At 40.2% G+C, this 26588-nt stretch overlaps 4 protein-coding genes across 6 annotated transcripts; 2 read left to right on the forward strand and 2 right to left on the reverse strand.

Moving 5' to 3' along the window:
• Positions 1-131: 131 nt before the first annotated feature.
• ptdss1b (phosphatidylserine synthase 1b) lies at positions 132-9559 on the reverse strand. The gene is made up of 13 exons (XM_034241298.1): positions 9291-9559; positions 9113-9204; positions 8594-8638; positions 8090-8214; positions 7424-7582; positions 6742-6893; positions 3296-3437; positions 2992-3104; positions 2738-2803; positions 1453-1552; positions 870-929; positions 428-506; positions 132-339 (listed from the first exon to the last, which is right to left on the reverse strand). Exons 1-13 carry the CDS (start codon positions 9467-9469, stop codon positions 245-247), a joined length of 1407 nt encoding a protein of 468 aa, XP_034097189.1. The 5' UTR covers positions 9470-9559; the 3' UTR covers positions 132-244.
• Positions 8320-14869, forward strand: mterf3 (mitochondrial transcription termination factor 3). 3 transcript variants are annotated; one of them, XM_034241300.1, is made up of 9 exons: positions 8320-8395; positions 8561-8662; positions 10800-11155; positions 12778-12930; positions 13070-13259; positions 13557-13704; positions 13836-13907; positions 14000-14161; positions 14266-14869. In XM_034241300.1, the coding sequence occupies exons 3-9, from the start codon at positions 10807-10809 to the stop codon at positions 14458-14460; spliced, it is 1269 nt and encodes a 422-aa protein (XP_034097191.1). In that variant the 5' UTR covers positions 8320-8395; positions 8561-8662; positions 10800-10806; the 3' UTR covers positions 14461-14869. The 3 variants fall into 3 exon arrangements, with proteins under 3 accessions (XP_034097191.1, XP_034097192.1, XP_034097190.1); XM_034241301.1 differs by lacking the exon at positions 8320-8395 and having other exon boundaries at positions 8496-8662; XM_034241299.1 differs by lacking the exons at positions 8320-8395; positions 8561-8662 and adding an exon at positions 9804-9905.
• Positions 14870-17056: 2187 nt separating this feature from the next.
• Positions 17057-19426, forward strand: LOC117563129 (cytochrome b-c1 complex subunit 7). Its single transcript, XM_034241303.1, has 4 exons — positions 17057-17292; positions 18476-18544; positions 18700-18866; positions 19233-19426. The coding sequence occupies exons 1-4, from the start codon at positions 17274-17276 to the stop codon at positions 19308-19310; spliced, it is 333 nt and encodes a 110-aa protein (XP_034097194.1). The 5' UTR covers positions 17057-17273; the 3' UTR covers positions 19311-19426.
• Positions 19427-19476: 50 nt separating this feature from the next.
• Positions 19477-25336, reverse strand: lrrc14b (leucine rich repeat containing 14B). The gene is made up of 3 exons (XM_034241302.1): positions 24227-25336; positions 21616-22241; positions 19477-20888 (listed from the first exon to the last, which is right to left on the reverse strand). The coding sequence occupies exons 1-3, from the start codon at positions 24500-24502 to the stop codon at positions 20207-20209; spliced, it is 1584 nt and encodes a 527-aa protein (XP_034097193.1). The 5' UTR covers positions 24503-25336; the 3' UTR covers positions 19477-20206.
• Positions 25337-26588: the final 1252 nt, after the last annotated feature.

Below are 26588 nucleotides of genomic sequence, written 5' to 3' on the forward strand. Positions count from 1 at the left end.
ATAACTGACATCGAATGCAAGACCAATTACGTGCTTTTCCTTCAGTATTAAGATATGTAAATGCTGCCTAAGCTGTAATTGGTGTTTCACCTTTGACCCGATTGTATAAAGGCTCGCTGGTGTGAATTTGTTCTGGAGTCTGCATTCTTACCCCTAGGAAGCAACTTTTACAACATGTTTTTAGTACATTTATTTGCATACTCTATGCTCCTTGTTGGTCGCGTCCTCCTAAAAGTGCTCTTGTTTATTGTTCCTTTCCTCCATGTTCATTCACAAATCTGTTCCTCACAGATTCTTCCCTCAGTTTTGTAGGTTGTAAACTCAATGAATCTCTCTCAGCTATGAAGGGAAACAGACAAAGTATGCTTTACATTTGGGATGGAGTTTAAAGAAAAGTGGTCATTAATCTGCCTTTTAAGAGACTAACCTGCTTTGCCAACTGGGACGACACCGCACGACTCGTCAACACTGCTGTCATCGTGGTCTTCACTTTGTACAGAAAGGCTCTGTAAACAGAAGGAGGTTTAGAGTGGTCAAAAAGGAGGAACAGCTCTAAAGAGTAACTACATAGCAAGCAAGAAACACCACAGGGATTAACAGACAGTAGGACAGGGAAAGTATAAATAGTAATAACATAATTTATTTCAGGTTCCTGGTATTGTACAAACTGACTCACTGTCAAACTTGAATAGAACAGCTAATGTTAACACCTGTGCTTTTCCTAGTATTACAACTCAAAGTGAATTAAAAAGGACTTATTGTGGATTTTATTTTAACTACAATGAGTCATCTTGACTATATATACAAGTAAATTAATTCTTAAAATATAACAGAAGGTTTAAAAAAAAAAAAACTAAACAACATCTCACCTTCATTTTCTTTTGCTCGTACCACATCATCCCATATAGACATAGAAGTGTGATGAAGGCCTAAAATGTAGAAGAGAAAGCATTAAAGTTAAACTCTTCTTTTGTTTTTTTACCCCCGAGGGCATGAGAAAAAATTATTTTTATCAGAAATAAATATAACCACACTTGTTTTGCATGTGAACAAGCTAGCAAGAATGGAAATAGTTACATCTTTGAGCTGTTTGAAGGGGTCAAACACTGTGATGAACTCATGAGTAGCATCCAGGAAATATGCAGCTGCGTTAAGCACTCAAATCAGATTTAAAAACATGCTTCAGATCTCTGACACACATTTGTGACTGTTACGAAACAGAAACATGAAAGCAGAGGTCAGCATGAAATCCAGTGCCTTTCAATACTTGTCCATGAAGGTGTGTAATATACATTAACAGTGGTTGGTTTCCCTTTATGAAAATGTACATAAAGGCATCTCGGTTATGGTCTTTGCACAGGAAATATAGTTGCATAATCAGGATGCATCTATTCAGTGAAGCTTAACCTCCATCAGTCCACACACACACATATACACTTTCGTTTTTCTTACCAGAATCACCAGCCACAGGAGGACATAGCGAACTTGTGTCTTGGAAAACAAGTCGTTACCAAATTTAACACAAACAAGAGCCTCGAGGAGAGAGATGGCACTAAAGGGAAATATACAAGTGTTAGATAAATGGTAAGGGGAAGTTTTTGTATTTTACAATGGCCCCCTCTCATGGTAGCACCATTTCATTGCAGTGGAGCACCTCTGTGGATGCATACACCTGGCGGCAGATGAATGTGCTTTTTATTATTGTTCCCTCGCCGTTCATACCCGTAACAATATTCATTCGCTATACTCCTGCTGTGGGGAATGCAACTCAATTGTAAAGTCTGAACAAGAGAGCCTTATTCAACGTTATGTGTGTCATGCAGACGGAGGGAGCCTGTCTCGTTGCTATGGAAACTAGAGCAGACTGAGGGTATATGCAGCTTTGAGTCTCAGGTGAGGTCAATAACTACATTACGTTATGAATTTCAATTGACTGCTAGAAGTACACTGTTAAAAAAGCGGAATATAAAACCTGTTTAAACATGAACCATTTGCCTGTCGTATAAGCTTGTAAAATCAGGGAAAAAAGGGCGAGATTGTGGGCATTTGACTAACACAAAACTGGTTTCAGTGTGTACCGCTATAAATTTGATTGATATGTTCCCACTTGAAGGAAGTAGTCGGTAACTGAAATAAGGTGTGTCAAAATCTGATTGGTTATCATATTTGAATCTACAACATACCTTGCTTAGCCGGCCAATACATTACACAACCATAAACCCAAATCACGTGTCGTTAAACTGCCGCTCTGATTTGTTTGATTTAAAAACAGGGATGGCCATCCAGCACATCCCCTTTACTGTGCTATATGTCGACAAGATCAAAGGAAACCTACCATACACTGGACAAAGTTCACTGCTATCAGTTGTAAAACTACAATGCTGCAATTTTATTGACAGGCAGATACAAGTGGGTTTGACCCAAAACATGGCATTTGCAATAAAAAAAGAAATGAGGAAAACTCAAAATGTTGTGACAGTCCTTCAAATAATACCAATTAAAAACATAATGGAATAACAGTCTGCAAGTCTGCAACTGGAAATAAACACTTTTAATACAAAGGGTGTGGCATTATAATACAGTAAGCTATGACTAAAATGGTATTGTATTTGACCTTGCTCTGCTGCAAATGCCCTCCTTTTGTAATCGCCAATTTAATTATTTTTGTATGCTCTTCTTTTCAGGGAATACCCAGTCCTGTTAAATGTTTCTAAGGGATAAGACAAAATATACTTACATAAACACCCAGCATTGGGTGCCAACTCGTTTACACTCAGTGTCAGTCATATATGCATAATATTGTCTGAAAGAGGTTAAAAAAAAAGGACATTTTCACTTATCAACAACATAGTAAGCATTTTAAGTTTTGAATGTCAGACAAAAACCGGCCAACAAATGCCACTTAATTTTGTAACACCAGGAATAAATACTACCATAAACATTGTTTCCAGACTTTTGTTGCACATTGGTGTAGTTGAAGGCTGAACATACCGTACAGTGGGTGCAGTGATGGCTCCAAGGACGATGAGGCGTAACCAGCTGAAAGCGTGAGACGCCTGGAAGACGAATATGTGCTTCAGGAAGAACATGTTTAACTCTGTCAGCTGTGCGGATAAAGGATGTAAGACGGACAAGGTTAAAGGATTACTTATGGATATTTTGTGTGAGCAGCAAGATAACTAACAAATGTGGAGTTTTTCTAGAGAATATTATGAATTGATAATCAGCAGATACAGCTCTAACAGTGCAGACAATTCAAAAAGCAAATCAAAGATCAAGGAATACAGCACAGTACCTGCCAGAGGATCATAAAGATATAGATGCCTGCCAGCCTTTGAAAGGAGGACTTTGGGTCAAACCAGCGCACATAAGTCCAGCTGGCCGGGGTGAACTGGAGCACCACTCGCTTTATCTTCCCTGTGGTGGTGTGGATTTCCCTGAACAAAATATGCGCACTTTATAGAGGATATCGAGATTCATACAAATGTGTTCGAAAAATATCACTCGTCACCGGCTTGATCTTCAATATCAGGATACATGTATTTATTATCCTTGCAAGAATGGAAGTAGTCATCACACACAGGGCTGCGTGGGACAAATAGTTCCCAGAGTAGAGTCCTTGATATGCTTATACAGTGGGGCAAAAAAGTATTTAGTCAGCCACCAATTGTGCAAGTTCTCCCACTTAAAAAGATGAGGCCTGTAATTTTCACCCTAGGTACACTTCAACTATGAGAGACAGAATGGGGGGAAATAATCCAGGAAATCACATTGTAGGATTTTTAATGAATAAATTGGTAAATTCCTCGGTAAAATAAGTATTTGGTCACCTACAAACAAACAAGATTTCTGGCTCTCACAGACCTGTAACTTCTTCTTTAAGAGCCTCCTCTGTCCTCCACTTGTTAACTGTATTAATGGCACCTGTTTGAACTCGTTATCAGTAAAAAAGACACCTACACAACCTCAAACAGTCACACTCCAAACTCCACTATGGCCAAGACCAAAGAGCTGTCAAAGGACACCAGAAACAAAATTGTAGACCTGCACCAGGCTGGGAAGACTGAATCTGCAATAGTTAAGCAGCTTGGTGTGAAGAAATCAACTGTGGGAGCAATTATTAGAAAATGGAAGACATACAAGACCACTGATAATCTCCCTCGATCTGGGGCTCCACGCAAGATCTCACCCCGTGGGGTCAAAATTATCACAAGAACGGTGAGCAAAAATCCCAGAACCACACGGGGGGACCTAGTCAATGACCTGCAGAGAGCTGGGACCAAAGTAACAAAGGCTACCATCAGTAACACACTACGCCGCCAGGGACTCAAATCCTGCAGTGCCAGACGTGTCCCCCTGCTTAAGCCAGTACATGTCCAGGCCAGTCTGAAGTTTGCTAGAGAGCATTTAGATGATCCAGAAGAGGATTGGGAGAATGTCATATGGTCAGATGAAACCAAAATAGAACTTTTTTGGTAAAAACTCAACTAGACGTGTTTGGAGGAGAAAGAATGCTGAGTTGCATCCAAAGAACACCATACCTACTGTGAAACATGGGGGTGGAAACATCATGCTTTGGGGCTGTTTTTCTGCAAAGGGACCAGGACGACTGATCCGTGTAAAGGAAATAATTAATGGGGCCATGTATCGTGAGATTTTGAGTGACAACCTCCTTCCATCAGCAAGGGCATTGAAGATGAAACGTGGCTGGGTCTTTCAGCATGACAATGATCCCAAACACACCGCCCGGGCAACGAAGGAGTGGCTTCGTAAGAAGCATTTCAAGGTCCTGGAGTGGCCTAGCCAGTCTCCAGATCTCAACCCCATAGAAAATCTTTGGAGGGAGTTGAAAGTCTGTGTTGCCCAGCGACAGCCCCAAAACATCACTGCTCTAGAGGAGATTTGCATGGAGGAATGGGCCAAAATACCAGCAACAGTGTGTGAAAACCTTGTGAAGACTTACAGAAAACGTTTGACCTCTGTCATTGCCAACAAAGGGTATATAACAAAGTATTGAGATGAACTTTTGTTATTGACCAAATACTTATTTTCCACCATAATTTGCAAATAAATTCTTTAAAAATCAGACAATGTGATTTTCTGGATTTTTTTTTTCTTCTAATTTTGTCTCTCATAGTGGAGGTATACCTAGGATGAAAATTACAGGCCTCTCTCATCTTTTTAAGTGGGAGAACTTGCACAATTGGTGGCTGACTAAATACTGCCCCACTGTATACAAGAGAGGGTGTTACAGTCAACAAGATGGAAGAATACTGGTTCAAAGCAGTATTCTGACATTAGTAAATATTAACCAGCGACGTGCAGTCAGGGGAGGCAGGGGAGGCAGAGCCTCACCTGTCATACTCATAGACTGGCCATACTACAATGTAACGGAAAAACAACTAAAGAAAAACTAAATAGTAATAATAATAAAATGTCTTCACTGATCTGTGTTGTTGATTTATGTATGATTCCAATCGCTTTTTATAGTCAAAATCAGCAAATTTGCCGAGCTCCGCTACAACTACGGGTAGCGATGAGAAGTGAGGCAGGGACGAGCTCTGCCTCACGTAAGCCCACAGTAATTTGCTGGAGCGCGGGCACTAATTTAGCGCGGGCACTTATTTTGTGAGCGCGCTCAAGCCAGTTACTGTGTGGTAAGGTGAGGCACAGATGAGCTCTGCCTCACCTCAAAATGCGTCACCTCACAGAAACTGTCTGGAAAGCGGGCACCATCTCACTGTATGTCACCAATGTAATGTTTGTAGATCCCTTTATTACATTTATCCTCGCCATCCATAGTCTCTAAATAACTTATTTCACGTATATATGATATTTAGGCTCGCCGTACAACGGCAATGAAAAAGCACCAGGGGAGGCAGCCATAACCTCTGCCGCACTGAAGGGGGCGCACGTGAGCCCACAGGTCCTTGTTGCTACTGTTATTCTACGCAGAGACGGTAGACCGTAGACTCAAACAACAAACTAGACTTTTGAAACTAGAGGAAAATAAGGAGGACTTTTACAAAAAAGTAATAGAGATTGTTGTCCAGAAGGATAGCATGGACTTCATCTTCAAGTCAAGGTAAGACCACATTGGTAATGAAAATGGGATCTTACTAAGAAAGAACAATCCAATATTTAGATTGTGGGTATCCTTTTGTTGAACGGTCTGTTTCAAATTAATCGAAACATCAGACCAAAAAAGCTTTTGAAAATAACAGAATATTTCGATTAAGGTCAGAATATAATATTTGTAAATCTGACTCTGAAAGAGTCAGTGCCTCACCAGCCATGAACCTCACCGCACGTCACTGATATTAACTAAGGCCTGCGTAAGCAATAAACATGAGTCATACGCCTATCTCTCTAGGGGCTGTGTCCCCAATATTAGGAACATAGCTATCATAACTTCAACACAGTGTCTCATGAGCGTCATCCATGTAGCCATACATGTAGGGCCTCTGTTATCATGTGCTACTCTGATATAGAAGGAACATTCAGTATTTTCCCAACAAAATGTGATCTTGCATTGAACGTAGTATGCATAGCTTTAGAATCACAAACTATATAAGAATCTGCCAGGACTACCTGATTTTGTAGATGTATCAAAAGTAAACAGCATAAAAAGTAAGCTACCAATTAAACCTTATGCTTTTAAAAGAGGCATTTTAAGTGTTTATTAAGGACAGTGTAAAGAAAAGATCAAAGTTGAAGATTAAGAACAAGAGCCAAACTGACTTGATGCTGGCCCAGTGGTAGGTTCTCATCTCCAAATACCGGCAGGCGGTCATACCGATCCAGATGCCTCCTCCATTACACAACAGGATGTCCAGAATCACCTGATCCCACCAGCACTCTGCAAAGTTCGGCAGCAGGTGCATGAAGATCAGCTGTGGAGAAAAAAAATAGAAAGCAGTGTGAACATAAACATTTTCTTTATATACATTGTGAAATAGCTTCTTTTTTTTTATCACGGGACAACATTCCTGGACCAACAGACTCAGAGACAGTTTTATCACACAGGCCATAGACTGTTAAACTCCTGAGCTCTGTAAAGGTTCACCATTAAAGCACTGTATGTTCATAATGCACTGTACAACTGTCTTTTTATTGCACTTTTAACTCTTTTACTTTTATGTTAAGTAGATTATATGTTGCATTGTTAGAGGAGCCTTAGTTAATAAACCATTTGAAGCCTTCTATAGTCTGATATTTGGATTATTTTTGTACCTTGTTGATTGGTAACGCAGTCAATTCTCTGATGAGTAAATCCCATGGCAGGCTAAATGCTGTAATCTAAGCTCCCGAGTCAACAACTGGCAGCAGTCACAGCGACAGCTCTTGTTATGTGCAGATCATTTTAATGACCTCGTAAACTACATTTCTGTTTTGGGCCACATCTTGAACAGATGCATTTTACCTCAGTGAGCTCCCAGGTGATGCTGATGGTCCAGCAGAGGCCGTAGCTGCGGATGAGCAGCGCTTTTACAGCCCAGCCTGCAAAGTGACCCAATGCAAAGATGTCGAAGTGGGTCAGGATCCGCTCCCATGTTATCACTGTACAGTTCACAGCATATTCCTGAAAGAGAAAAGTGACTAAATGATAAGAAGCGTTTGAAGTCTTCTCATCTCAACTTTCTGTTGTAAAATTACTTTCTGGAGCAAGGACTCAGAACACAAGGGGAACACTGTAGACATTGAACGTGTGTCAGACACTTCAAGGTTTATTGGGAGTTGCGGCCAGAGAATTGACAAAGAGATTTGCTGCAGCAACGAGGTGATACCACTCCTGCCCAGGCAATTCTGAAGATCTCTCCCCAAATCCCAAGTATTTTTCTAATTCTAGTCAAAACTATTCCCAAGGAGAGAGTGGCCTTCTGAGGTCACATTCCCGAACTCTGACAACGGGAGAGAGTGATTAACTGGGTGAAAGGCTGAGGCCTTGGTAAATATTTCCTCAACCTCTATATCCAAGAAATATACATCCTTAATCCTTCCATTGATCCTCCTGACATCTTTTAACAATAAGAACTGCATTTGCTGAACTTAGTCTGATCAAGAGTACAAGAAACTAAAATATCCTCACCATGATATCAGCTTCCCGTTTGGCATAGCGCAGATTTGGGTCCAGCCAGTACATCAGTAACTTTACTTGGTCCCAGTTGAGGAAGAGGAGGAAGACAAGAAACAGGAAGTACAGCACACTGAGTCCTACAGGGGAGAGGAGAGAGTTAGGATCGAAACAAATCTAGCCCAGATCCAACCTGGACGGATTAAATAAGCAAAGAAAATCAGATGTATTTGGAAACTACAGGATAGACAGGAATGAAGATAAACAAGTTGGGGGCCTTTTATGACGTCCTGTGGAGGGGGGCATCTGATGAGTGTTTGGGTTTGTGTGACTTGCATGTCTTGATGCCTTTAAAAAGCTGAGCCTCATAGACCGCAGAACTCCTGGGGAGGCGTCATGCGTGCACGCATTAAAGATCTTAAAGAGCTTTATATGAATATTGTGTTTCTTTGTACATTTGCCTAACTCATCACTTTCTCTAAACAGCAGCTGATTTAAAGATGCAACGATAACACTCACCAAACACCACTCGCCATACTGCAGGGTGTGGCCTGGTAAAAGGTCCTGATGAAGAAAAAAGAACACCGAGTAAGTGTTTGTATTATTCCTAGAAAAAGCACATTTGCTCAAAGTCCACCAAGGTCAGTCGATATGGAAAACTTCAGCTATCTAGTGTCAACCACCTGATATTTAGGCTACACTTAGTGTTGAATTAGATCCAGCATTTCACACTGAAATCATACTCGTGTTGTTATTCTAAATACTTAATTCTAGATTTAAACTTTTCAAAATCTCAATTTTATTTCAAACGTTTGAATAGTGCTGACCATTCAAACATGTTAAGTTATGTGTGCATTTAAAAAGAATATTTTGTATCCGTGCTTGAAAAATGCCTAAGTTAAATCAACTCATTGTCAATATATTGCAGATTTATCTCAGTAGACTTTGAACTACAGTTCAGAAAACAAGACATAAGCATGGGCTGGTTCCAATAGAGTACCATTTATTGCTGTGTGTTAAATTAAAGATACATCTTACCATTAGGAAAGGCTAGGATACTGATGACCAAGAAGAAGGAGACAACCACCAAAATACCAACTCGGAGGTTGTTATCAGACTGCTCATCATCCCTGTATCATAACAGTATCACAAGTTAACAATCCCAAGCTTATCTACCTCAGTGTATATTTACATTACATTAAACACTGTGGTTTACCTTGTAAACGCAAAGTACATCAGGCTGAGCACAGTGACTGTCAGGAGTGTGATGGTGTGCGGTTTGTAGAAGAAATCAAGGCAGATATCGTCCACTTGTTGCTCGTTTATCATTCTGAAATGCAAGTTATAGTTGACATCATCCTCCCGGTGTGTTTTTGGAGACACAGCGACCGGCATTTTGCAGTTGTTGGCTATTTTATTAATTGCAACGCCTTTATACTAGAAGTTTGAAAAGCAGATAGACAAGTAGATGCTGTTTAGCAGGAACACTGTAGATGGACTAAACCATTGAGCTAACGAGGCGGTTTATATTTGAAAATACCATAGGAAGATTCACGCTGTAGTTTAAACCAAAGACACATTGTAAGAACGTGGAAGACAGAACATTTTTGATTGTATAACTGTCATTCCCCTATTGAAATATTTTTGCTTTTCAAATTATCTATGTATATTAAGTGCCTTTGGTGTCACCCACAAATATACCGTTGTGGCACATCCCACAAAAGTGACACTTCCGGTGATTCTTCCGGTAATGTTACCCACGCGTTGTTAATAACGGATGACTTTGAGACATACTGGTGAATGAGATAGCTGAGTTGAGGATACAATACTTGTGAGTAAAAAGTTAATCTAAAATAATATGTTGGCTTTGGTGACTATAAGAGGCGTTATATTATTGTAGCATGCTAGCTTTCAAACCTAGCCTCTTGTATGTCAACATTCTATTGATTGATTGAAAAGTTTATTAACAGCTTGTATATTGGGTACAGTACAGTACAGCTCAACACATACAATTGTTAAGGGGATACAGACCAGAGAAAGACTTTCGTCTTGTTTACATCAGGGTCCCCCATTTCAAATTCCTCATATAATTTAAGACATATTTGACATACAGATGGCTTATTTACAATTTACATACAGGTGGGTTTTTTACATACAGATTGCTTATTTACAATTTTCATTTTAGATTTCGTTCAAAATATACAAAACGTATGTTTTATTTCTTAACCTTACCTGCATTAACACAAAACAAATTTAAAGGTGAAATATTCCTAAACTTCTCTCAATATGAATGACACAGTGTTTATTTCTACACGCTACCAAACCCATGAACAGCTCAATTAAGCAGCCACTAGAAAAACATACGCATGAAGTTAAAAACACAAATATACACATTGAGTTACAAACAGTATGACCTTGCAGATATTACAACATATATATGCGTTTGATTGAGCAAGTACTATACTGCTCTTTAATACTTTTATTGGAAAGTAGGAATGATACAAATTGTAACTTTCTTCTGCATTTACAAAAGTAAATGTAATCAGAATGTATACTGTACTCATACTTGTACTAACAATACATTGATTCCATCATAAGGAGACCTATAAGACTAAGCTAATAACAACCTGATATTGTTGTCAACCGTTTACCTATTTATAATAGTTCAATGTTACAATTATTCATATGCTTGACAGAAAAACTAAAACAAATAATTCCTTTGCAGATTCACCATGGCTTCATCCTGTACACAGCTCTGTCTACAAGGCAGAAATCTTCTCCGCTCCAAGGCAGTGGCTCGCACCTGGCAGTATAACACTCAAGTTAGACATTGCATTACAAGGGGATCAAGCAAAATCCTAAATGATTGCTCGATTAACAACGGAAATCACACAACAAGCCAGACGAGACAGAGATGGAAACAACAGATGTTCTGTTACAGTGACTTAGCTACCAAACATCTGGCAACTGAAGCTTTGGAAAACAAGAATGTTGAAGAAACCTCTACAGCTAATGTTGTAGCATACAAGAGCCCCCTGTTGCCAATCAGAGATGCTGTGTCTGTGCCTAATATGCCATTAGGTATATTTATTTGCCTAAATCCCTTTTAAAGGTCCCCTATTATACTGTTTTTCATCAATATATTTTAGGTCTCAGATATACACAAAACATGTCTCTGAAGTGTTTGGCTCAAAATACCAAACAGATCATGTATTGTAGCATCCCATAAACCCCTCTGTTTCAGCTCTGTTTCAAAAGTGCTTATTCTGTGTCTTTTACATTAGATGAAAATAAGGAGCCACTCCCCACGCCCCTCTGAGAGGTATTTGGTTAAAAATAACACAATGGTGCTCTAGGAGGAGATTCAGACCCCGGCCACACGAGGACGAAAACGGCTAAACGCATAGGATTAACGCAAACGCAATCGCAAACAAGCTTCCGTCCACACGCAATAGTTATCCGGATAGTGTCTGTCCACACGAGACCGCTCCGTTTAGCTCCAACCGCTGGAGAAGCTGCAGTACATATGCAGGAGCCTGTACGTGGCGCTGTAACTTCCTCCACAAAAGCAGCGAAGAAGCATGGTTGTCATGGTTGCCCTTCTGTTTATTCTCCGCGGTGGGGGCCGAGGGAACCGGGCAGAGTTTTTCGCCAGTCAACGTGTATTAAAGTTTAAACCTTCCGACAAAATTATAAAAGTGCCGGTCAAAGGTCTTCTTTGTTATTTATTGAGCTTTAAAACAAATGAATAACGAATCTATATATTATAATAATAAAATACATGGAGCCTCTCTTTTTCCACCCTCTCTTTGGACAGCGTCAGTGTCTGTCTCATGCAGCAGCTGATCCAGTAATGAGTGACCCGGCCGACAGTAAAAATAAACATATTTATAACTAGTTTAGGTAGTTTGAGAGGTAATAAATAAAATAGCTAAGGGTGATGATCTGACTTGAAGTGTGTGTTTTACTCCGTTCACCGCCGCATCACAGCGGGAGGAGCTGCAGGTGAGCAGAGCTGCGTGTCTCCGTCCTGTCAGATTAGACTTCACTCGCGTTTATGTCCATATTGAGAGAAAGATAAATAATCTGAATTCAGTGTGCAGTTTACTTTGACGCGGGGGTGAGCAGGAGAGGCGGGGCTATTGCTATTGCCTCATCATTATCAGAAAATGATCGTATAGGGCGTACACACGGAGCCGTTGGACCCCCCAGAGCGTTGCGTATGCCGTTCTATCCACCTTGGGACCCGTTATCGATTCCTCAGTCGTTTAGTGCCGTATTCGGTCGTCCTCGTGTGGCCGAACGGTCTATATGACACTAAACAGTAACGCAAACGGCCGTTTTCGTCCTCGTGTGGCCGGGGCATCAGGTGATAAGGTGTGGGGTACCTTGGTTGGTGATTGGCTAATGGTTACACAAGCCAACAAATCATTATGACATCATAAAGTGGCCAAAATCTGATCATCTAATTTTCAGACTGGTTTTTATATAAATTGATCAGGACAAAAAGTGAGCGGATCTTTTTTCCTGAAACTTTCAGAGTCTCTTTACACAGAGGGAACACATGTTTATGTATATAAGACATGAAAAAGTGGATTTTGTATAATAGGTGACCTTTAATATAACTAGCATTTGATTTAAGTGTTCATTTATCTTGAGAGGGAGTTGAATACATTGTTCTGTCTTTTTTCTTCATTTACCAGATCTGGATGCTGCTGCTGAGGTTTCAGCATTAGAGCTGATCAGTGAGGAAGAGGCTGTCAGTATAACATTCCCTTCTGACTTCCCCCCTGCCTCCATCTCTCTAAAAGACTATGTTGACAAGTCTGAGACGCTCAGCAAACTGGTGCAGCTGGGTAATTAAACTTCAGATTTCTTAAAATATATTTCACAACACCTGTAGTTTTAAGGCATATTTAGCTATACTGTGATACAGGAAATGATCTAGTACCCATGTCAGCTACACGTTTGTGATCTTTTATCTTCTCATTGCAGGTGTAGATCTGTGGAAGCTTGAACAAAGGCCCAATGTGGGCTCCATGCTACTGAAGCTCGACTTCAACACAGATGTGGCCCCAAGGCTGCTGTTCCTCAAAGATATAGGTGTGGACGAATCTCGTTTTGGTCACATCATCACGCAAAACCCCTTCGTTCTCACTGATAATTTGGAGAACCTGCATTCCAGGTGACAAAAAAACATTACAGTCATTTATATTTTCCAAATAATTGATTCTAAATGGAATCAGATTGATGAGAGAAGTTTAATGAAACAATCTTACTGTATGTAGTAAGGCAAGGCTCCAACAAGGCATGTAGGACAGAGTGAATACACATACTATACAGAGATGTTGTATGAGAAAACCAATGTGATTTTGGAACAATGTAAATCTATTCTAGTAGACCTCAACAATGGAATTATGATCAGTAGAAATGGCCAAGACATGGGACCTTTAATAATGTTGTATTTGTTGGTGTTTCAAAGGGTGAACTTTCTTAAGTCACAGAAGTTCAGCTCTGAGATTGTTGCATCCATGGTGTCCAGAGCTCCGTATATACTGAACTTCACTGTGAAGAGGCTGGACAACAGAATGGGCTTCTACCAGCAGATACTCAAACTCAGTGCTTCTAATGTAAGTTGGCTGATGGGAGGGATCTCATTGTGAAGCCTAGCCATGTTTGTCTCTGTTATTTTTTCACAAAATTCAATTGACTTGTAGGAAAGAAAAAAGCATATCACAGCTTGTTTTATTTCTCTCTCCAGACACGGCACATTTTAGCTCGTCTACCCAGATTACTGTGTGGCAGTCTGGAGCCTGTTAAAGAGAACCTGAAGGTACTGGGTGACAAAGGACATTATTAGGTAACATCATTGAGTAACTGTGGAGTGCAGTGTTTTAAATTCCTTTATGTAAATATTTTCAACAGGTGTGTGAAATGGAGCTCGGCTTCAAGGAAAACGAGATCCAACACATAGTTATTACAGTCCCGAAGGTTCTGACAGCAAACAAAAAGAAGCTGACCCAAATATTTGACTTTGTCCACAATACCATGAAGGTGCCCCACGACCTGATCGCCAAGTTCCCACAGGTAGAATGAAAGCTTTTGGTTGTTGATTTTTTTTAAACAAAAACAAATGTGAATTATTGCATATTCAAAATTATAATGTTAACATTTGATATATCTTCCCATAGGTCCTAAATTGTAGGTTAATGCGTATCAGAGAGCGCCACCAGTTCCTCGAGTACCTTGGAAAGGCTCAGTATAACCCAGACCTGCCCAACTACATCTCCCTGGAACGGCTGGTGATAATGCCAAATCATGTTTTTTGCACTGAGTTGGCTCTTGCCAAATCTGCAGATTTTTCTTTGTTCCAAAAGACTCTCTGATTCTTCAGGAAACAAACGATCAAGCGCAAAGAATAAATAAATGTCAAACACCTGAAGACATGAAGGCTTGTAAACTTCAGCTCATCAACTGAGTTGGAATGAAAGTGTTGTAAATGCATTGTTAAATAAATGTCCACACTGATTACGACTGATCATAACTTATGTTTTGAAAACTGCTTGAAAAAATTGAGAGGATTTTCGCAATGTAACAAAGTTCTTCATCGGCTCCAGTACAATTTAAAGGGAAATATTATTTTTTTTAGTGTCATTTACACATTTAGATATTCCATAGAAAACCAGTGTTTACGGTAGGAAGCATTGTTATGTTGTAAATTGTAGGTCCCCAATATATAATATTGAAAAAGGTCAGTTATTATTGCTGCTATTTTGTATTAATAAACCTGTTACTGTAAGAGAATATTTTCATCTGATCTGTTTATAGAGTCTTTTATGGTTCCTTAGAGTCTGTGATACTGCAAACATCTGCTTGTAGTCACTCAAAGACTCCACTGTAGGTTGAGGTCACAGGTCAAACGCTTCTCCGATATCCGTGGGGGGGTTTGAGATCTGGCAGCATCTCTTTGAGACAAGCAGATCATTGTCTTGCATCGGCTATTGATTATACGCGGGCTTTCTGGAGGCCCGCCTCTCCTCGTGTTGGTTAGATGTTTTGTGTCTTTTGGTTCAGAGATCGCTGGTGGAGCACTGGACATGTGTGAAACTAAGATGATCTCCCGGCCGTTATTGTCTGTACTTTCTCCAATAAAACTCTTCAGTGCTTTTGGCTAACAACGGTTCCAGACTCCTTCATTCTACCTCAACATTGCAACAACAGAAGTTTACCTTCACAGTTACTACTTAAATAAGATTTTGAACAGCCCTCTTACTTGTATCTGGTGTTTCAACATTTACTTGAAAAGGATTCATACTCATGCCATCATTGCACTTTTAAATGGACTTCCACTGTAACTGTTCTACCTCCATATACCTTTCATTCCAATCATGATGATGGCTAGTTGTTATCCTCAAATGAATGATGTGTTTTAAGTTCACGGACTTGACCAGTAAAAAAGTCAATAGTGTAACATGTTTTATAGATTTTTTTTTAATACATTAAAGGTCCCATGTCATGCTTTTCTGGTTATTACCCGTCCCCTTGTGTGTTATGTAGGTTTTTATGCATGTAAATGGTCTGCAGAGTCACAAACCCTCAAAGTACACCCTGTAGCGAGTAAAACTCTAACACAGAAAAGACCTGTCTATGCTGCCCCAGAACGCCTCGTTGGAGATTTCTGTTTTTCCATTTTTTTCTTCTTGGGTATAGTGACGTAACGTAACGGCTCCGCGGATTGGTCTGTTACGTGGAATTATGATCAGTAGAAATGGCCATGACATGGGACCTTTAATTACAAACTAGTTTTTTATTCCAGTTAGTTCCATGACAGAAATGCGCTTTAAGATAAACAAAATAAGTTTAAAATAATCGATTTATTACAGTTTCTTTAATATAATAGTGTAATTTTATAAAAGTAAAATGTGGATAAAATAATGAGCAAATTAAAGACGTCGCTGATGAAATTAGGATTGAAGTAAAAATATTTACAAATCACGTTCGAAAAAAAAATTCTAACCAAAGTACGTTTTAAGATCCAACTGAAAATCAGTAATGTTACAAATCAGGAGATGTCTGTTTTAAACTTCTCCTTTGATGCTATCCAGCATAGCATTATTAGCACATACAAAGAAAGTACACTGATATAAATTGCACTTTGTGTGGAATTGGTGATGGAACTTTCATGTAACCTAATTTGTAGCTGTCCGTAGGCCTGTATTGTTAACTTTTGGAAAATAATTTTTTCAACTTATTTTTTTTCTATTATTATGTGCTGTTTTTTTTTTTTATGTCTGCAGCTCAGTACAAAAACAGTAATATAATATTGGTCTTTGTATTAACCTGGCAAAACTTTACATTCACAAAAGTAACTTGTATAACCAAAAGCGTGTTTATAAATACAACACATATTTTCAGCCTTGAAGACTCATGATAAATGGATAATGTGTTATTTTCTATTATTAATTTCTCCATATCTTTTGTGGTTATATGTCGTCACCATGTAACCCTAGCTATATTTGGCAATAAAGCAGTTTAAAAAAAACTAATGTAAAATTGCGCAACTAAACCAAACTAAACGTTACAGTTTCACTTGGAAAAGGAGAAGGAAAAGCAATAATTAAGAAGAAGGGTATGGGAATATGACAGAAAAGGTGGGAGGAAGATCAGAAAGGGAGGAGATACCACAAGTTACATAAATCAGTCATAATAAAGATCTATATAGAAAGGAACAGACGGGAGGAGATCATCATCACTAGACTCAAATAGATTGGATCATACAGGATTAAACGGCGCAATGTTTATAATGGGAAAAAGCGAAGCTGAAGAATGCAGGGGGTGTGGAGTGAAAGAAAATGTGGAACCATCATATTACACTGCAACATGTACAAAACAGAGAGGGGGAAACTAAGTGACAGGGTCAGAGAGGCAGGAAGGGAGTGGAGCCTGGTGGGGATACTGGGAACAGAAGGTGAGGGAGTAAAAGCTATCAGGAAGGCCATTCTTAAGTATTTAAGAATTTAAAACAACGTATACAGTGGTATAATTCCACAAGTGTTGATAGGATGATATGGTGATACACACTCTTGTACAGTAGGTGGCGGTATGCACCTTAAAGTTGTTTGCAATCCGCCACAAACTGAGAGAAGAAGAGGAAGAAGAAGAATAACTCACCGCGGTTGCTCTCAGTTGAGTGGTAAAAATGGCGTCGAGGGCACCGGGTAAATCAACAGCACTTTTTACATTATCATTTGTGATTTAAACTTAAGCTACATTGTGTGTTGTAGTGTCATTGTGTAATGTATATAGTATTGTAACATATACAATTATGTCGTGCTTATTTTGTCTGACTGTATTCGCCTTTGATGCGTTTGACTTGTGTGTGTCCTCTAGTGTCCCCGTGCTAACTGAGGCTAAGGGTTATCTGAAGTTAGCATAGCGCTAGCTGCTAATTCTGATCACATTGGCACATTTATTTACCTACTAGACACTCTCTGCTGTCCTTGTACTGATTAGACCTTTACTAATGTCTTAACCAGCAGCTGTTATCGCGTTGTTAGTTTTTTTGCTGTACCATCTATAGGCGTACTGCGGGTCAGCTACGGTTAGCTTCTTAGCATTTCAGCCACTGATGTGTTGCTGTCTTTAAATGCTCTTGAAGATGTTATTGATCACAGAAGGGCACATTATCTTTCGTTATTGTTGTCATCCTTGACTTGTTGTCTTTATCAGATAGTGTAGTGTGAACATAGTTAATACGCTGTAAGTCAAAGGTGAGTCACATCATTTATAATTGAATTAATATTGAGTGAATGCTATGAAAGTTTATTTGTAAAGTGCTTTACAAGGGCTTAAAAATACAAGACGTTAAGATCATTTTTAAATGTGATAAAAATAACAAGCAAGCAGAACAGTTACAGAATAAAAGGGCCTTTTATCTGATGCATATGAATAATGAAACAATTATAATATGTTCGCCAATACAATACACAGTAATAGCAGACTTAAAGAAATCAGTGAATCTTATTACACAGACGGGGTTGCATAAGAGCTGAAACAAAAAATTGCCAACTATTTTTGATAAATGGACAATTTGTGTTTCAACTTCTCAATTATAGATTGCCTTTCTTTTAGGTGTAATATCATATTCATCTCAACATATTTTAGATTCTGACTCACAAAACAAGATGTTTTAACAAATCGCTTTGGGATTTAAGAATCCTGTATTGCCTGAATTGTATAGCATAAATGTTTAATCAATAATGAAATAATATAATTGGTAGTTGCATCCCTTTTTAAGCTGTTAAACTCAATTCTGATCCAAGCCTTACACCTGCCATTATGCTCTTGTTTAAATTAAGGTTTGTGAATAATAATTTCTGTCTTTTCTTGTCATGTTCACAGTAGCAACAGGCAGGCTCCTAATGGGGATCCGCAAATGGTATTACAGCATGGCCGGCTTCAACAAGCTGGGTAAGTCAATATATATTGGTCAAATAGTCAGAGTATAAACGTACTTGTTTTAAATGTACAGGGGGGAACATCATTGCCTCGGATGAGTGTAGGCCATCTTATAATCGATTTCCCACACTTTTCCAGCTCTTTTAAAGCATTGTTTTCTCTGACAGGTTTAATGCGCGATGACACGCTCTATGAGGATACGGATGTGGTGGAGGCTCTGAGGAGGATCCCAGAGAACCAGTACAACGACAGGGTGTTCAGGGTGAAGAGAGCGCTGGATCTCTCCATGAAGCAGCAGATCCTCCCTAAAGAGCAGTGGACAAAGTTTGAAGAGGTGCAATAAACGTATTCATATGTGTTTTTGTTAAGGGTTGAAGTGAAGTTTAATGTAAAGACACTATATTATATGACATTGATTCGCCACAGATACGTTTTAGTTTTAAATAGTTAATGCTAATAGCTGCAGCATTTCCCTTTTTTACTACTAGAGACTTGCCTGCTAAATCCATTTGTAGCTAGATGCAAAAATTAAGGAATTCTTTATATAATCAAGTGTAAGTAAGTATAAAAAGGATCAATAAACTATAGGGTTGGATATTATTTAATGATAATGCATCACACCTATCTAATCAAACAATTATTAGTCTTCTGATAATGGTGATTTCATTTGTCTCATGTTTTTCGTATCTTTTCCTTTTAGGATGTTCAATATCTGTCACCATACCTGAAGGAGGTGGTCCAGGAGAGGAAAGAAAAGGAGGAATGGATGAAGAACTAAATGGTTCTGAAGTCCTCGTCCTCAGTCTGTGCATGATTGTCCCCTGGTGTAGTATTTAAAATGAAAACTTTACCTATATAAAACATTGCTCATTAAAGAAATTGTACATTTTAGAAGATGTGTAAGTGTATTTTTTTTAATAAATATAATGGATAGTAGACTGAAGTATTTGGAGGTTTGATTTATTGGTATGACAAAGTGAAACCATTACAAGCATACTTGCTATTCTGATTGTTGCAAAGTTATGCTGTTCACATTCGCAAATCCAGTTATATACAGCATTAAAACACGAATATAGACATGATAAATACAGTTTAGAAAGAATCCTAGACAAACTTCAAGTATCTACCACAACCGCTACAGTACATCTATCTGCTCTGCACATATGTTTGGCGTATAGGAAGTGCTGAGAAGAAACCAATGATCTTCTGTTGAGATGACTTCTAGAAAAATAAATCAAGTCTAATCTGTACTCAGGTTTTCCCTTCAGTCATGAATAGGAACCGTGACGAAAGGGTCAGGAAGGCTTTGATTTAGAGCGTAAACATGGATGTTTTGTTTCTTAAATCTAACTGATATCACACTTTTTTTTTTTAACATAAAAAAACAAAGGACAGATCAATAATGTTAATACATTTTTTTCTTGTAAAGTACATCAAAAACTTGTATTCCAATCCTGTTTTTTTCCTCTGAAACTAATACGTCCCCACCTGCACCCTAAAAGATATAAAACGCGATAAATATAGTATATCTTAATAATAGTTTACTAGTTACAATGAAGACGATTCTGTGATTTTTGATCATTGTCAACAAATTATTTCTGCAATGTCTAGATTAATCTCAACAATCTGAGTTCATATCCCTTTTCTGTATACTTGACCTCTCCACAGTCAAATCTATTCAGCATTTTTCTGAGCCTGTGATCTCCTGTTGTCCACTTCAGTTATGCTACTAATAAAGTCCCCAAGGACGTTGTTATAAGACTGCAGCATGGACACTCCCAACTCGTTGCTGGTTTCGTTAATATCTGGGTCGTACGCCCCCATGAGAGGGGTGCACACCTCCACACTCCCTCTCCCTGCTCCTTCCAGGATCCCCATCAGCTGGGTATTGACTTCCTGAAACAACTCGTTGTTGTACACCAGGAGGTCTGAATCCTCCAGAGGGTAAGTGACATCCTCTGAGTAGCACTCTCGGGGAACTGGTACCTCGATGTATTTTAAGTTAGGAAAGCCTGCAGATAGCATGGAGAATAACCTGTACAGGGCTGCAGAGGTCAGAGGGTTTCCCAGGAGTCTGAGTTCCTCTAGCATCTGACAGCGAGCCAGAGTGTGAATGAAGTCGTCCATGTGCTCGTCCTCGATGTTGCACTCTTCTACGGTCAGGCTGGTCAATGTGGCTGAGCAGCGGCCGAGCAGTTTGTCGAAACAGGAGTAGAAAGAGCTGAAGATGTCATGTCCGCTGATATCCAGGCTGACCAGGAACTCGCTGTGGAGGCTGTTGGAGAGATAGGTCATGTCCACACGGTTCAGGCAGCAGTTGGCCACATCCAAGCACTGCAGCGGTGTGTTGAGAGGACTGTGGAAAGAAAAGAGGGGTAAAGAGAATGAATTTGTATCATATAAAGCCTATAGTACCAGACATTTCTGGGCCTCGAAGATTTTTGAATACAACTTTGATATAGTGGAAAGCAGGCAGATAACTTGTCCGTGTGCTTTTAGACTTTAAGTGAGGTAGATTATTGCACACCCAGGGCATTCTGATCTTTTGGCAACTTAAAGCAAGATTTTAGCATTTCTGTTTTAACAAGGTTACCTGCATAAGGACCGATCTTAATTCAATTTGTGCAAGGGTTAACGCTTGCCTAACAATAGCCTGCATGCTTTATTTGGCTTTGTTTATTTTGATTGAATCCCCCTTTACCTTTCGTTATTATTGAAGAAGCATCATTTTAATTATTATAAGGGAGGCATTTTGTCATTGTGAGGTTTACACCAGACTTTGATTGACAGTTCAGTGCTTTGTACTCCTGCTTTTTTCCATTTGACTGTAAGAGCATCTGCGGCTGTCTGTTCTCTTCCTGGCATCATGTCAGCAATTTAAAAAAAAAAAAAATACCTTCCATCGCTAAACAAGAGCCTTAAAGCTGGAACGTGTTTTGACCCCGGAGAAAAGTGATTATTTTGAGCTATATTAAAGATCCTGATGCTGTAAGGTGCATGTGAGCCTCCATCTTGTCCTCATCCAAACAAGAACACCTTGTTGTCTTTCTCCATCTCTCCCTCTGTCCTTTTAGCCTACTCACTTAAGCAGTCTGCGTATGTGTCCAGTTAGAGTGGAGAAGCCAACATAGAGCTCGGTCAGGCTGCTGAGTTGGGCCAGCAGATTCCCGATGATGGACATGATGTCGTCATCAGGGCCCAACCTCCTGACATCCAACGCCCCGGCTGGAAGGGTCAAAGACTGCAATCTGGAAAGTTCCACCTTGGACAGCAGCACTTCCAAGTGTGCAGCCTGCAGGGGAACATTGTGGACTACCTCCAGCTTTTCAATGCTGTCAGGTTCTGCGAGGCGAAGAACATAAAATAGCTGCTTGAGAGTGAGGGTGTCAGCCCGAAAACTAACAAAGCGCATCTTCAGAGGACAGTAGCGGAGGACGAGGAAGGCCTGAGCCACCAGCTCATAGCTGCGGCCCGTGACAAAGCCGTTCAGACGGACCTCAATAGAGGTTTCAAAGGCAGATTGTGGCACTTCGCTGGCTTGCATGGTCACCATGGTCTCAAAGCACACTTGTGTCAGGAGCTTGGTTCTTCCCCATCGACCCAGGGTGGACCGGCAGGGGCAGGTGTGGTGCTCCACATCCCTCAGGCCTGTCAGGTCCACCACACGCAGGTTCTTGGCGTAGGTTCTTGGAGGAGACAGCACATAATCCTATAGAAAACAAAGGGGAAATTGTGTAAATTAGTTGAAAGTGTCAACCTATAACAATTCATGATCACGAGTCAATAACAAGTTAAAGCAGATGTGTTTAAAGGAACACAAAATGAACATTTAAATATCACTGACACACCCTGTTATCTTGAATTTGTGAAGAAAACTAAGAAATGTGTTTGCATGCCTCTGTGGTGAACCTGGTTAAATATGGCTTCCATTAACTTAAAGGGAACCTATCATGCAAAATGCACTTTTGTACGTCTTTTATACATGAATATGTGTCCCTGGTGTGTCAGGGAACTCACCAAGTGTCAGAAAACACAACCCTCTCTCTTTTGCTCCATACCCAAATCTCTAAAAACGGGGCTGCAACGGAGCTGATACAGATTTGAATGTTCCTGGGTTGCATTCCAATAGTCCATTTAGCTTAGGAATCTTCCTAACGGAGTGAAATGACCCGGAAGTCCCTCAGTGGCAGCCATGATAAGTGCCGTTCCAATTCTCCAAATGAAAGGAAAGGAGGTTTCAAACTTCCTTTATAACCTCCTTTAGCTTAGGAACCACTGGACCTCCCTAACCGAAAGGAGAGGAGAAAATGCTGCCCCACAATGCATTGCAGCCGCAGCATTTGCCGTCACTCAACAGTCAGCCGTTCACGGAAACAACCGATTATGACAGAGAAATTATATCATGAAAGTTACGGTGCTTATTAAGCATTTTAAAACGTATGTGGTAAGTTGCCAAAGTGCTTTTTTCTGAACGTTAATCAGTATTATAATCAAAAAGAGAAATATGAACGTTAGTTTTTACTGAAATGATCAAATAAAGTCAACATCTCACAGTCTTTACTGAGCTGTGTGGAGTTTGTTCAACTTTTAAAAGATGTTTGAATGGTGATATACACAGTGATAGATGTGAAGGACTAACGTTTATAATAAATACATTTGTATTGATTTTAAGATATTTTCATAGTTCATACAATCATACGTATTGGGATCATTTGTATTAATGTGGACCGGAGGGAGAGGGTGACGAGCATAAGTTTCACTTTCCTTTTTTATTTAAATTCCAACTTTGGTCATGAAGAATATGTTTCTCTGTTGTCCCCGTTCATAAAGCATAAAGCAACAGCATCAGAGCACGGTGCAGAGTCTCTAGATGAGTTTACAGTAGTCCCTCCTTCTTATTAAACATCCATGTTGTAGTCCGCTGTATAGAAAACTGTAGTTTCCATAGTTTCTCCACAGCAGCAGACGCACATTCATGACGTCCGCTGGCGCATCATAAACACGTCGGATAGTGAAAGTGCATTCGGATTCTCTAAAGTACCGCGGTCTCTTCTCCTAAGTCCTTTTGAATTCTCCTATCCACTATCCCTTAACCCCGTGACGTTTCACTCAGAGGTCAAGGAATAGGAGATAGGGTTAGAATTCAGGAGCTGATTTTTGGATTATCGGAACGCAACCCTGACGTCAGAAAAGGGGTGCTCCGCCTATATGGGCAACTCTCCACCTATCAGGGGAATGGGGGGTTGGGCCATGAACATGTCCGTTCACACGAGACCGCTCGAAAGCGCTGGAGACGCTGTAGTACATATGCCAGGCCTGTAAGTGGCGCTGTAGTCTGCCACAAAAGCAGAATCAGCCCTTGCAAAAACAGGGCTGGAATAGAGCAAATAGAGCCAAATGAGGCATGGCTAAAATGCATGACCTGTTTGGTATTTTGAAAAAAAAACTTCAGATACATGTTTTATATAGGTATGGCCCTACAATATATTTTTCAAATATAGCATGGTAGGTCCACTTTAATTTATTTATAATTGAAAAAAACACATAAATATTGGGATACTACGCTAATTATTTAGGAATATTTTCTTCGCTTTAAGGCAATTAGTTCACAAGGAGAAGAACTGAAAAACATGACACAGGAACATGCCCTTAAACACAAGTATAAATAGGACAAGGCATATTTGACTAAAGTACCTTTAAGCCAGTTATAATGGCCTCCAGACAGAGGCGGCAGGTGCGGGAGGTGAGGTCCGCCTGACAGTCGGCTGTGGCTCCAAGCAGCCTCTGTAAGTCGAGCACAGGAAGAGGCCATGTCTGCACCAAAGCACGCAGCATGTCCGCCTGCTCCAGCAGATAACAGGCCTTGAAGAGGAGCGGGTAGAGGTTGAAAGACATGCAGTTTAGGTTCTCCAGAGCACTGGGACCACTCTGCACGAAGCCCTCAGCAGCAATAAACCGCAGTGTCTTCATGGTTCCCGGTTTGTTTCGTCAGAGTCGTGGTTGTTGTTGAGAGCTGCAGTCTAACAGCTCTGCAAGTCACTGTTTTGACGCTTTGTTATTTCCTCTGTTGCCGTCTGTCCCAGAGTTGTAAACCTGTCTAAACTCAGGCTAGCTGTTGTGAGGCAGAGGGGTCGCGTGGTGGGTAAGAGGGTTGAGGTTAATAATAGCAACAGCTGTCTCCTGTCCTTCGTCGGGAACACTGTCTATTTGCAACTTTTGCCAAAGAGATAAGTAGAAACAACATCTAAATTCCAAAAGGAAAACTTGTCACTGATCACTTGTGACATGTGAGAGCAGTAATAGAACAACATCGGATCCATGCACCCATGATTATATGAAGCTCAGCGCAAGTTATTTCAGGAAGACTGGGTATATATTAATTCATTCCGCAGCTGCAGTTCTCTTTAACCTATTATTTCACCTCAACCTCCAGCAGCCAATCATCGTGCTGCAGCCAAACTTTAAAATGGTTCTCCTCTCTCCTGCAGTCAGCTGTGATTTCAAGTGTTCATGCTGAAGCCCATCCACCTCCTTTCATCATATCCAGTGCCCAGGAGAGCTAATCCAAAGACCTCATCACATCTCTTCATCCCATCTCCTCATCAAATCCAGATCTTCGGCATCCAAAACAAAGTAGCTTTCAGAAAACATTAAACTGACCACAGAGAGCTTATCTTTAGGGTTTGTTTGCTTTAGATAACTGATAGCCTGATTCCACCACACACTAAAAAACATGTAAATTAAGTGATTTATCAAGATGCTGAGTTGCAATTAACCTCTAAAGCATTTCATGTCGATAGCATACTCTTCACCTGTCTGATATGTGTTTAAAATGCTTCTACGACGGGTGGTAGTGATGGTGATGATGATGATGGTGCTCGTGATGGTGCTCATGTCTCTTGGTTTGAGAAGCAGGGGCTCCACAGGAGGGCTGACTGTCTGAAGGTATTTCAGGCGGGGGTCTGGAGGCAGCCTCGTGTCCCCTGGTGCGCAGCCTCCTGCTGTGACTGCGTTGCAGGGCGCTGTGTGCTGCAGGCTGAGAGGGATGGCACCAGGAAGCAGGGTGCTGGCCATGTAACCTGCAGGACTTTCTATCACCTCCATGCCTGTCCTTTCCCATGGCCTTGCTTTTCAGGGAATATGGGGTGTATTGGCCTCCAGGAGACATGCAGTTCACTGTGCTGACCACAGGGCGGTGCTTAGGAGCTGAGCAAGTATCCTGACTGGGCTCCTGGGTAGCGGATTCTGGATAAAACAGGAATAACAACGACTTTAATCGTATGTAACACCAGACGTTAAAATACAGTTCGGGAAAGGAGGGATTGTATTGTGATATGTACAAGTTATACCTGTACCGTCAAACTTGGACGTGTAGTTTTCAATGCCGGCTAGATCCAGGTAGTGGTTTCTGCGCTCAATGTTTTCATCCACACAATAAAGTCCTTTTACTGGGTTCCCTGCCTCCTGGGATGCTGTCTTCTCCTGTGATGCTGTTTTGAATTGAATTAAATGGAGTGTTACCTTGGATTATTCATATACATTAGATGTTCTTGCATGCTTCCACGATGAACAAACAAATCAAAGAAAAAGTCTTAATGAATTGAAGTAAAGGGGGCTCAGGTTTAACAACAGTACAACTACACAGCTTAAACCTTTTAAATATTTGTTCACAGTAGAATAATGTGGGGAAAACATATTTCGAAAAGTCAAGGTGGTTGTGTGGAAAAGTGTTTCTTTAATATCCACAGTTTTTCTCTCCTTCTTTTCACCTATTAGTAAGATCTTCTCTGGGTCAGCTGACGGAGTTACAACAAGCTTTATCTTCAGAGGTGGGGGGCCTCCGTTTGGCTTGACTGACGTCTCTAGTACCGCATAGATGGAGCGAATCAAGCTGGACATGTCCTGCAGACAACACACACACACATACCATGTATACATCACTTCAGGGGACATTACATTGACTTACATGCATTTCCTGGAGACTTATCCTAACCTTAACCATAACCAACACCTGCCTAACCCTAACCCTTACCCTTAACCTAATCCTAACCAAGTC

This window comes from Gymnodraco acuticeps, unplaced genomic scaffold, assembly GCF_902827175.1.
Source record: "Gymnodraco acuticeps unplaced genomic scaffold, fGymAcu1.1, whole genome shotgun sequence".
Classification (NCBI taxonomy): domain Eukaryota; kingdom Metazoa; phylum Chordata; class Actinopteri; order Perciformes; family Bathydraconidae; genus Gymnodraco; species Gymnodraco acuticeps.